At 44.2% G+C, this 12,500-nt stretch overlaps 1 protein-coding gene across 1 annotated transcript; it reads right to left on the bottom strand.

Annotated features, from left to right (window-relative positions):
* Nucleotides 1-4,192: 4,192 nt before the first annotated feature.
* LOC134454028 (claudin-4-like) lies at nt 4,193-7,034 on the bottom strand. Its single transcript, XM_063204774.1, has 2 exons — nt 6,608-7,034; nt 4,193-5,610 (listed from the first exon to the last, which is right to left on the bottom strand). The coding sequence occupies exons 1-2, from the start codon at nt 6,800-6,802 to the stop codon at nt 5,182-5,184; spliced, it is 624 nt and encodes a 207-aa protein (XP_063060844.1). The 5' UTR covers nt 6,803-7,034; the 3' UTR covers nt 4,193-5,181.
* Between the last annotated feature and the right edge of the window lie 5,466 nt (nt 7,035-12,500).

Raw genomic sequence — 12,500 nt, 5'->3', positions numbered from 1 at the left:
GGGACGGGACGGGACGGGTATAATCTGTTTTTATGTTTTCTAACTGTTATGGACTGAGTACGGATACATTCGGACATGTTTCACATACACCCGTGCTTGCGGGGTTAGAAATAGGGCCATAGGTAACATTTTTGTAGCCTGACCTAGCCAGCCCCTCTCTACTCCTTTTCCATTACCAAACGTAAGGAAAGAAGTAGAAGGCATTTTGTTGTGTCTGTAAACACCTGCAAAACCTCAAAGTAGTGAATTGTCTAATAGATAGCATAGGCTATTTTAAAATCTCCAGATTAAGGTGACAAGATTTGCTACTGCAACATTGTCTTGAAATGCCCCCTCTTCTACATTACACAACACACAAACAAATACACACACACAGGTGTAAAGAGACATCCTCACACACACACACGCACACGCACGCACACACACACACACACACACACACACACACACACACACACACACACACACACACACACACACACACACACACACACACACACACGCACAAACACAGGCCTCTTCAGCAGGATGTGTGTTTAGGGTTAAACACACTCTTTTGACATGTGTAAAGCAGATCAAGGTGCTGTGAGCTGATATGTTTAAGTGTTTATTTATTCATCAGATACACTTCATGCCAGGCACGTCACAACCAGCCTCACAAACTAGGCAATTGCAGAGGGCCCCCAGCTGGGGCCCCCTGATAATGACTGGTACCCTTGTACTTGTATTCAAATAACAGCAATGACAACTTTGTGATTGAGGCAAAGTCTCCCATAATTCAGGGACCTAGAACTGCAATGATACTGCTATCAAAATCCCTATTGAGGGGGACCCTCCCTAAGAGTTTGTTGAGAAAAAAAACATTACTGTTGAGACCTGTTTACCGTCTACATCACTGTAGTGCGGCCTGAGGGCGAAGAGATATTGTTGGGGAAACACAAAACAGCGAGCCTACATGAGATACGCACACAGTGGCACCCACGCACCCACGCACACACGCATAGGCCTACTGATTGAACAAACTGAAAGTGGGACTATTAAGTTACCTGTCTGTCTGACTCTCACTTTCTGTTCTGTTCTGTTCTGTTCTGCTCTGCTCTGCTCTGTTCTGTTCTGTTCTGTTCTGTTCTGTTCTGTTCTGTTCTGTTCTGTTCTCTTCTCTTCTCTTCTCTTCTCTTCTCTTCTCTTCTCCTACTTCTCTCTCTCTCTCTCTCTCTCTCTCTCTCTCTCTCTCTCTCTCTCTCTCTCTCTCTCTCTCTCTCTCTCTCTCTCTCTCTCTCTCTCTCTCTCTCTCTATTGTTCATAGCTCTCCCTGCTGGGATGTTTTTGCATCACGCTTTGTGTGTGTGTGTGTGTGTGTGTGTGTGTGTGTGTGTGTGTGTGTGTGTGTGTGTGTGTGTGTGTGTGTGTTTGGGGGGGAGGGGGGGTTTGCATATACAGATGGCTCTTCACACCTTTACTGTAACAATGACTCAGGCTATCACATTACAGTATTTCTCAATTGGTTTTGTACATTTCTTGAATCTCTCTCGCAATTTGCAAAACATAATATTCATTCTCAAAACAGCTTTAACAAATGGCAAAACACGGTGGATAACCTGCAAAACCGAGTCTCTTGCTCAAAACCCTTATTTGTCTTTCAAAACCAAGTTTTTTGTGCTAATGAACGTATCAGCGCCAGCAGAATGGTTCGTCATTGTGTCATAGTGTATGGACAAGCCAGTCAAATCAATTTCTCATGTTGTCAATTGAATAGTACACTCTTGAGAATCTTTTCTGAAGCGAAATGTTGTTTAGATTGGATGGGAAATGTTGTAAATTCAGTTTTATATTAAATTGATCAGATAAGATTGAGATAGTTTCATGCATTCAGTGACACAGCTTTTTGAGTGATATGACAAAAGCAATTGATAATGTACGAAATCACTGAGAATTGTACACAGCCATGGCATGGTGGATGAGAGCATTTGCTATATGCCGAAAACAATGAGAAACTGATTTGACCATGTGCACAGGTAACACCAGGAAGTCACAATTGAACAAAGACTTTTGAGAATTATTATTCTGTTGTGAGAAATGTACAAAACCAATTGAGAAAAACTGTAACAAAAATATATCTGCTAAAGAAACTAAACAGCTGAAGTGAAAGCCCTCCCATTGTCATTGTGACACAGCACTCCACAGTACACTTTATGCCTCACTCGTGCAAGGGGGCAGCCCCCAATGACGCCCCAAGGGAGTAGTGCAGCGGGATGGTATCATACTCAAGGACGGTATCATGCTCAGACGTGGAGGAGGATGGGGTAGAGCACTGGTTAATTACTCCCCCCACCAATCTGGCGGGTCGGGAGTTGAACCAAAAAGTATTCATGAAAAAGGTAGCATTTGTGAATGGGCAGAATTAATTTGGGAAGGAAACTGCTAAGAATATTACACAGTGCACTGTTAAGTTTATATTCACCATTCTATGTGACCAACCATAATGCTGCTTGTCTGCTTCTCTGATGCTGGGTCCCTTATGTGCCGATGCTGGGTTTGTGTAGTGACTACACTGGCTCAACAGTAGATGGTGCTGTGGGTCTGTACTGTACACTAGGACTGTCAGAGTAGACTGTGGCGAGTAGACAGAGACAGTCTTTGGCCGGGCCCAGGAGCAACCCCTCCCCCCTCCCCCCCTTTAGATAAGGTGCAATGTTGGGGGCCCTGATTCTGCCCCAATTCTGTGTGTGTGTGCGTGTGTGTGTGTGCGTGTGTGTGTGTGTGTGTGTGTGTGTGTGTGTGTGTGTGTGTGTGTGTGTGTGTGTGTGTGTGTGTGTGTGTGTGTGTGTGTGCGTGTGTGTGTGTGCGTGTGTGTGTGTGTGTGTGTGTGTGTGTGTGTGTGTGTGCGTGCGCATATGTGCATGCGTGTAGATCAGGGCTTGACATTAACTTTTTCGCTTGCTGGCCACTGTGGCTAGTGGTTTTCCCGAGTCACTAGCCATCCAGCTATTCTACTAGCCACAAAATAGATTTTTTTTCTCTTATCATGACACAATACATCTAACCTCAGAGGATGAGGTGCTTTAAGCAAGAAGATGAGTTCATGGGTTTCTACATGGAAATAAAACAAACAAATAGAAACTGAGTAACTGAGCTTTTCCTTGAACTTAAATACAAACAATTTATACACAAGAGGCAAAGTGCAGAATATACGTTATTCTGTCATACCATAGAATAAGCCTCCTGGCAAAATGGCTAGTGAGACTGAAATTGTTACCAGCCACAGCTAAGTTTTACCAGCATTTGGCCGGTTGGCAGGTGCCAGTGTCAAGCCCTGGTGTAGATGTGTACCTGTGTTTATTTTAAACTAATGTGATGCTTGTTGTTGTTATATGTGATTGGATTTCAAACCAGAGGCACATACTGTATCTCTGAGAGCATAACTGAGAACATCACCATTGAAGATACTTTCTAATTTTTTGCAATTTTAATTTTCTTTGCAGAATGTGCAAGTTGAGGTCTTGAGCCATTCAATGCTTTAGAAAACAGAATTGGTTTTGTTTTAAAGCTAGCCATTTGTCTTGAAAAAGGCCAAATTCATGTCTTTTTCTGTGGGCAAGAGAAATGCTCACAGCTGATTTCTTTGTTTTCTTCTTTAAGAAGTGCTTTCATAAGACCCCAGAAATTCATCAGACATTACCACACCCTCATGCAGGAGCGTATCAGGGCCCTACATACAAACAGCTGCAATGGACCCCCGAATATGCCCCCGGCCCACATGTGGCCTGTTTTCTTGTGGCTATTTACGTACATATGATATCATTAAATTATATCATATGTGTTTACGTGGTAATGATGGCAGACTAAAAGAATGTTAAAGTCTATTGTATATGGAGTAAAGGGAAGACAATGGTTACATCTACCACTTCATATGAGTCATGTTTACTATACTATACTATACTATACTATACTATACTATACTATACTATACTATACTATACTATACTATACTATATATGCTACCTTTTAATGTTATTTTCAGCTGTAACACCATTCAGTATGCAAAGTTTAGTTTTAACCTTTTTCTAGCTTCAAGAAATCTTCTTTAATCTATGGAAGTACAAGAATATTCTAAGACAACGTCATGTATCAACAAATATTTTATATACTATATAATGAAAAATGAAGCTGTAAAATTCAAGTTAAGAACCAATGTTTATTTTTGAAACTTTAACAACTTAAACGTTTTTTAAAAAATAACAGATTTTTTGTAACAGAATTTACAAGATACGGTACAAACATACAAAAGCATAACAAACTCATGCAACAATAACAAAAGAAGCATTAATAAACTGTAACGAAATGAATGAATGTGTGCATCTGACAGTTGAATGGCTGACGCTCGTGGTTAGTCTTGTTCACCAGATGGGTGTGGGTATGCCCTGATGTCAGTGTGCACACCCAGGTAAAGCCATGCACAAAGGACCCTGGGTCCCACCCTGATGCAGGTAGACACAGGTACAGTAACAGCCTTACGTCTCAGCCTAATGCAACGCACAGGTGAGACAGAGGAAGAGCACAGGTAAGAGGCATAGGCCCCACCCGGGATCCCATCCTGACGCAGATAGACCGCTACAGCATAGGCAATAGGCATACAGTAGGCTCCACCCACCCTGATGCAGGTAGGGTGCTTGTGTTCCACCTGGCGTACCCAGGAATAGGTAGAGGGGCCCCTTTCTCATCCCTTACCCCACCCACTGCATTCTTTCCTCCTGAGCCGTTACAAAAGCCTTTCAAACCGCAGACACACACTGAAATGTGGCAACAATAAAGGGCAGTCACTGGTGAACTTTCCTCGTACAAAGCCGAGACTTTTTCTTTTTCAACACTTTTACATAACTCCCTTTTTCTCCCCTGTGCACATCTCTTTCTTTGACTTAGGCCATCTCTTTTTTAAAATGTGTCCATAGTTTTTACATATCTCCTCCTCTCACTTCACCTCTCCTCTCTTACATAAATGTATGTTACAATTCTTTTCCTTTTGTCACCTCTCTCTTTGACAAACGTAGTCTTTTACTATTTTACATACCCCTCCTCTCTCCACCTGGCCTCTTGTCCTCCTCAGATTAGTTATACAGTCCTTTTACTATTTTACAAATCTCTACGCTCTTCTCTCCTTTCGCCTCTCCCCTCTTCTCCTCCTCAGACGTAGTCCTTGGACCCGGCGGAGCGTGCTGCAGAGTACTTGGCTGAGTAGTTGTCCTTCTTTGGACAGTTGGCACAGAGCAGCCCGCCTCCGATGATGAGCAGCGCAGCGGCGCCCCAGCCGATGTACAGTGCCGCACCCAGCTCGCGCTTCTGCGCGCTCACCACCAGGGGGTTGTAGAACTCGCGGATGATGGTGTTGGCCGTCCAGCACACGGGCACGAGCACCAGCACGCCCGCAATCAGGAACGCCACGCCCGACGCGATGCCGACCTTAGCCTTGGCGTTCTCGTCCTCCACACAGTTGGTGCACTTGCCCCCGGCGATGGCCAACAGGATGGCGACAATGCCCACCAGGATGCCGATGATGCAGAGGGCCCGAGCCGCCTGGAGGTCTGATGACAGCGCCAACATGGAGTCGTACACCTACAAGGAATTGTTAATGAATGTTAGACCTTATGATACGAGATTCAACATTTGACCTTATGATAAGAGATTCAACGTTTCATTACTAAATAATGTCAGTGCCATACACCTGAAGATAACATTCGAGAAATCATCAATAAATAACAACAGGCCAGCATAAAGTCATGAGAACTTATTCATGAATATTACAGCTTGTGATATGAGATTCATTTCATTAATAAATAACGACAGGACCAACATGGACTCGTATATGTAGCTACACGATACAAGATTCAAGAAAGAATTAATGAGCAACCTCCCATAAATAACCATTTCAACATTTCCTTAATCCGCACAAATAGCCCCAAAATCTCCATAAGTAGCCACATAACAAGCCATAATAACCCCAAAATCTACACAAATAACCAGACCCTTTGCCATACTATACAACATCAATATGACGTTATGGTCAATTTCCGTTGAATTGAGCCATACATCCTACGTTAGGAGATTCAAGAATTCATTAAGTAATCCATACACGTTCCCAGCATGGTGTTGTAGACCCTGAGATACAACATTCATTGATTTTTTAATAAATAATGGATCGTATGATACAAGACTTCATTAATAACTCATTCAATCCCCCCAATTACCCAGAAGGCCCATCTGTTACCCAAGAATCCCCCTGTGATGGTGATGCCATAAGATACGATTTGATACAACTGTCTTGTCAATTTGTGTAACATGGAGTCTTGGATCTTTCAGGGTATACCCATAAAAGTATATAGTGCTAGAATAGGGGTTCCCAACCTATTCCACCTTAGGGGCCACAAGTGTTTGTGGCCCACCTGTGACCCAAATAATAATGTAACTCAAATAAATAGTCAACAGCAATACACACACAAATATTATATGGATTTTTAGAAAATTACTTCAAGGCCAACTTTCAATACTTTCAAGGCCCACTAGTGGCCCCCCAGCCCACAGTTTGAGAATCACTGCACAAGAAGATCCTCACCTTGCACTGCATCTGTCCCGTGCTCTGCACCACACAGCTCATCCAGATGCCCTCCCAGCTGGTCTGGGCTGTGACAATGTTGTTGCCGATGAAGGCAGTGACGCGCCACATGGGGAGTGCGCACACGACGATGGCACCAATCCATCCCAAGATGCCGAGCGCCGTGCCGCCAATCTGAAGCCCTGCCGACACCATGTTCTCACAAGCGCTCAGAAAGTTCTCTGAAGTTCTCAAGTTCCGCTGGTTCCTCTAGTGTTCTCCTGGGAGTAGTGCTCTCTATAGGTCCTGAGTCTCTTGTGTCTTGTCTCTCTCTGGCGAAGTGCAGCAGTCCCTTGTCTCTCTATGTGTGAGTGTATCTTTGTCTGTGTCCCTGGGGTGGTTGGTGGTGGTGTGTGTGTTTCGGTGCTGCTCTTGGAAGCTAGTATTTGGGGAGGGAGTGAGCAGGTGCTTTTAAGCTCCTCGGTAAGGAGGGGCCAACATCACACGAGTGACACACACTCTCTCTCTGTCACATACACACTCACACACTCCTTTCTCTGTGACACACACACACACACACACACACACACACCTCTCTCTGTGTCACTCATTCACCCTCAGGGCAAACCAAACTTTTTTCTTCCTCTCTCTTTGTCTCCCCCCTCTCTCTCTCTCTCTCTCTCTCTCTCTCTCTCTCTCTCTCTCTCTCTCTCTCTCTCTCTCTCTCTCTCTCTCTCTCTTTTGCATATTTACTCTCACCAATACTTCCTCCGATTGAAATTGGAATCATTTTCATTCTAAATGTTCATTTCACCGCTCAGGTAATGAAGGAGGTCCATCCACACATGTCATTTCTATTTGTTCAGAATAGAAGAAATCATTATGTCCAACAACAGGGCATCTTTTCTCTTGTTCTCTTCTTTTTCTTTCTTTCTGTCTCCCACTCTCTTCATCTCTCTCCTACACTAACTCACTTTTCTCTCTTTTTCCCATCCTCTCGCTCTTTCTCCTTTCTACCCTCCACCCCTCACTTCCCTGTCGTCATGGGGAGTATCCCTGTTGCTATGAGATGAGTCGCAGGTGGTCGGTCACATGACCTCCATGGCAACGGCATTCACTCATCTCTCTCCACTTAGATAATGCAAATGTGCTTCAAACGGAGACGTTCTAAATGCATAAATTTAGAATAGAGAATCTTTGCTTCAAACATTACAGAAGACACCAAAGATCCTTTTAGAACCGTAGCCTCTTCACGCACTCATTGCGGAAAAGACTCAATTATATCATAACAACATTGCTATAACATTGCAGAGAATAAGTAGCAGTAAGTAACAGATTAAGATTTGGTCATTACAATTTGGATGGCAGTAAGGTTGTAGTCTATGCGCAAAGGGGTTAAAGCAATCTGTGATAACACTAAAGATCAGAGGTGGAACGTAACTAAGTATTTTTACTTCGTTACTGTACTTAAGTAGTTTTTTCTGGAATTTGTACTTACTTGAGTAAAAATAAAAATGCAGACTTTTACTTTTACTCAAGTACATTTTTTGACAATTACTTGTACTTTCTACTCCTTACATTTCTAGGAGAAGACTTTGTTACTAGTTACATTTATCCTAGGTTTTCCTGTTGTGTTTCGTGGATATTTCAGTAGCCTCAGCTGCGGGCAGGGAGGTGGGACCAAGCCCCTCTTCCAAATTGACACCCAGATAGAAAATATACTTTTAAAAACATTAACAGGACTCCATAGTCATGTTCAAATGGAACCGAAAACCGTTGCAGACAATTTTTCCTATTGTATCAAGTAGGTAGACATGGAGAAAGACAGCCAGTGCGCGTGTAGGCCTACTTGTACTTTTGTACTGAAAAGTACATTTAAAAGTTAGTACTTAGGACTTTTACTTAAGTACGTTTTTGGTAAACAACTTTTACTTTCACTTGAGTAATTTTTTCGCAGGGTACTTCTACTTTTACTTAAGTACACAACTTCAGTACTTCTTCCACCTCTGCTAAAGATCCTTTTGAAACTTAGCTCACACCAACCCTTTACACCATCATCAACCTTTTAGAACCTTTACAAACATTAGAGATTACACCAAATGTCCTTTTATAACCCTCATTTGTTCAGAGACATTAAAATGTCAATGATTACGCCAAAGGTGCTTTTAGAACCTTCACACCATCTCTAATGCAGGGCTGCCCTGCATATAGAACATTTTCCTGGTGGACTGACAGTCCCCAGGGGAGGCTACTGTTGTATTTGTTTGTTTGTTTTATTGGTTTTTTTCTTAAGGACTGGCTCACAGTTTAGAGGGGGCGGTCCATTGTGTGTGAGAATGTGCATGTGTGCTTCTTGATAGTCCAGATGAAAAAATGATTGAGACCATGAGAAGGGAGGGAATACCTTCTCACATGGTGATAGCAGCCGATTAGAGAATTCCTCATCTTTTCCTGTCCTCAGCCAACAACAGCAACAACAACAACAGCACACACACACAAACACGGCACACTTGCGCGCGCGCACACACACACACACACACACACACACACACACACACACACACACACACACACACACACACACACACACACACACACACACACACACACACACACACACACAAACACACACACAAGCAAGATGGTTCCTTACAAACCTCTTTTCTTTCTTTCTTTCTTTCTTTCTTTCTTTCTTTCTTTCTTTCTTTCTTTCTTTCTTTCTTTCTTTCTTTCTTTCTTTCTTTCTTTCTTGAGAGAGAGAGAGAGAGAGAGAGAGAGAGAGAGAGAGAGAGAGAGAGAGAGAGAGAGAGAGAGAGAGAGAGAGAGAGAGAGAGAGAGAGAGAGAGAGAGAGAGAGAGACTTTTAGTGTGTCTATTAACAATTTATAACATAAACCCAATCATTAAAATAGCAGTAAATAAAGAGAGCTGCACTGGAACGAAAAAAATACACAGCCTCAAATCAAAACGTCAATGAAAACACCACCTCCCCATCACAGAACAGAGCACCTCACATAATATCACTTGTGAATAAAAGAGAGGCTGTACACTCAAGACGTGTGTGGACCCATAAACTCATGTAAGTGTCCTGGAGCGGTGACTGGGGAGCAGAGCAGAGCCAGGGACAGAGTACTACAGATTGTGTGAGATTGTGTGCAGGTCAGTAGTTGCTTGGTTGTCATGTTTGTTGTTTTGGAAATGACCCAACAAAGCCAGACTGATGTTCCCAAACTTACCACACCCCTAATGGACACACACACACACACACACACACACACACACACACACACACACACACACACACACACACACACACACACACACACACACACACACACACACACACACACACACACACACACACACACACACACACACACACACAGGCAAACATGTCTTGACAAGAACACTGAGATGCCAGCTTAACATGTCAGTTAGAGGCTGCCATTCTTAGCCAGGCTCCAGGAGTGACAGTTCTCAACACAAGCACACATGTGCGGAGACAGCCATGACCTAGGTTTGAAACCCACCCTTACCTCTCCCTGCACCTCCATCCATGGTTAAAGTGCCATTGAGCAAGGCACCTAACCCCACATTGCTCCAGGGACTGTAACCAATGCCTTGTAAATAACTGTAAATCGCTTTGGATGAAAGGGGCAGTGGTAGCTCAGGTGGTAGAGGAGCCATTCGGCAACCCAAAGGTTGCCGGTTCGAGCCCTGCTCGGCCTGACTCCATCGTTGTGTCCTTGAGCAAGATACTTATCCCCAGGTTGCTCCTGGTGGCAAGGTGGTACCCTGCGTGGCAGCCACGGCCACCGGTGTGTGAATCTGAGTGTGAATGGGTGAATGTGAGGCATACAATCTAAAGCGCTTTAAGTGCTCGAAGGAGAGGAAAGGCGCTATATAAATGCAGTCCATTTACCATATAAGTGTCAGCTAACGGTACATACACACCAAGATATTCACGTTCACTTAACGTGTCCAGGAGCATTGAAAGTCTGAGAGGTTCGAGGGCTGCCTTCCACACTGCACAGTCAGCGTCCACGTTCTATCCGCGGGCAGCAGCCATTCATTTTCAATGGAAGCCGCTCATTGAACGCAGACGTTCGCAAAGGAAAATAGATTCGAGTTCTATTTTCAAGGAGCATCGTGGACATGTCCAGTCAGGCCGGACATGCGCCGCGCTTACACCCGCTCCCTGCAAGGCATGATCTGTTTATGTATTCTAATCGTTTCGGACTGATACCGGACACGTTCAGTAGATGTTCAGTGGATGTTAAGTGGACATCCGCACTTGCGGTGTGTATGCACCGTAAGTGTAATGTAATGTAATGTAGCCTACGTAATGTAAAAATAAACACACCCAGTTATTATACAAATCTAGGAGAACCAGGTAAGACTACATATATTACATAACATTGAATGGTCAACCAAGTTATGTGTGACAAAAAACATCACCAGTAATGAGCTACGATATTGAGATAGAGATATTGACCTTTAATTCTGCCTATAATATGTGACAACAGGACAACATCAACAATGAGTGACAGGTCATAGTATAGCAACCCTTGTATGACAACAGGACACCTTCAATAGCATACTATTTAAAAGTTACAGTAGGACCAAAAGCTGTCTGTCTGAATTCCAGTAAACACCTTGAGTACCTAAACACGGCACACATTCACAGTAACTGTGGACACCCTGTATATGTATGTACTGTATGCATGTTTATGTGTATCTGTCAAAAACAGACATATGCCAGTGTGCTACGTGACATAAGCTTAGTGAGAACAAGGCACATTCAATAGTATGATACCAGAGATAATACTACAAGTATGTAAATATAAGTTTATAAGACAAGCTTAATCCAACCAATCGTACAAGATGCAAAGCAAAATGTCATATAAACCGTAGCAACCTCTCTGTGAGTTAACAGGAAAACTTTGCAGGAAGACCCACAGACAGGCCCACAGACAGGAGGGGACAAAGGGGTATGTTGCCCCGGGCTCAGGGAGATAGGGAGCTTAGAATTGGGTCCCAATTACTGCCCACTGAGTACCTCTTTACACCACAGACATGTACAGTAAGCGACACTCTGCACACCTACCAAAAGAAGACACATGACAATGTGCTACGCGACATTGAGGTACAGAAGCCCACAAGTGCCAAAAGAGAAAGGCGAGGGTGCTGACCTTTTTTAGGGTGACGCCCTTGAACAGAACCACGGGGTGTGCGATGGCGGAGACGCTGGCTCAGGTGCTCTGTAGAACCACGGCTTCTTCAGGGGGGGATCGTCAGTGGAAGAAGAGGAGGGTTGGTTCACTGTCCGGCAGTCTGTGGGGAAGTCTGGAGGTGTTTTGGGGTGTCCTGGGGGTCCTGTCACCCTGTTCCAAGGTGTGGGACGATCTGAGTGTCGGGGCAGCATTCAGAGGGGGAACCCTGGCTCAGACAGTGCGTCGCCGGGGTAACAAGCACACCTGAGCGAGGTGCGGCCAGGTGAGGAAGCGAGGGAGGAACAGAGGACAGGAGCGACGGAGGGAGAGAAGAGGAGGAAAGGAGGAAAGAGGTTGACTTAGAGAGGATAGATGCGGATTGTTTGTGCGTAAGAAAGAGGGCCACTGTGTGCGTGCCAAAATACCCTTTAGGGACAATAAAGAACCCATTTAACAGGCCGCTCACTAGAGTCACACACACACACACACACACACACACACAGACACAGACACACACACACACACACACAGACACACACACACACACACACACACACACACACACACACACACACACACACACACACACACACACACACACACACACACACACACACACACACACACACACTCGGCTGGGCCTGGGCCTACATATTGGGTTGCTTGCGCCGGTTCGACCACGAGGAATGTTCACAATTAGGG

The sequence above is a fragment of the Engraulis encrasicolus genome, chromosome 8, assembly GCF_034702125.1.
Source record: "Engraulis encrasicolus isolate BLACKSEA-1 chromosome 8, IST_EnEncr_1.0, whole genome shotgun sequence".
In the NCBI taxonomy this organism is placed as follows: Eukaryota; Metazoa; Chordata; class Actinopteri; order Clupeiformes; family Engraulidae; genus Engraulis; species Engraulis encrasicolus.
This window is presented reverse-complemented; position numbering and strand designations above follow the sequence as displayed.

Coding starts and splice junctions, on each gene's coding strand:
- LOC134454028 (XM_063204774.1), bottom strand. CDS start 6,802: ATGGTGTCGGCAGGGCTTCAGATTGGCGGCACGGCGCTCGGCATCTTG. Junction 5,611..6,607: donor CGGGACAGATGCAGTGCAAG/GTGAGGATCTTC, acceptor AATTCCTTGTAG/GTGTACGACTCCATGTTGGC.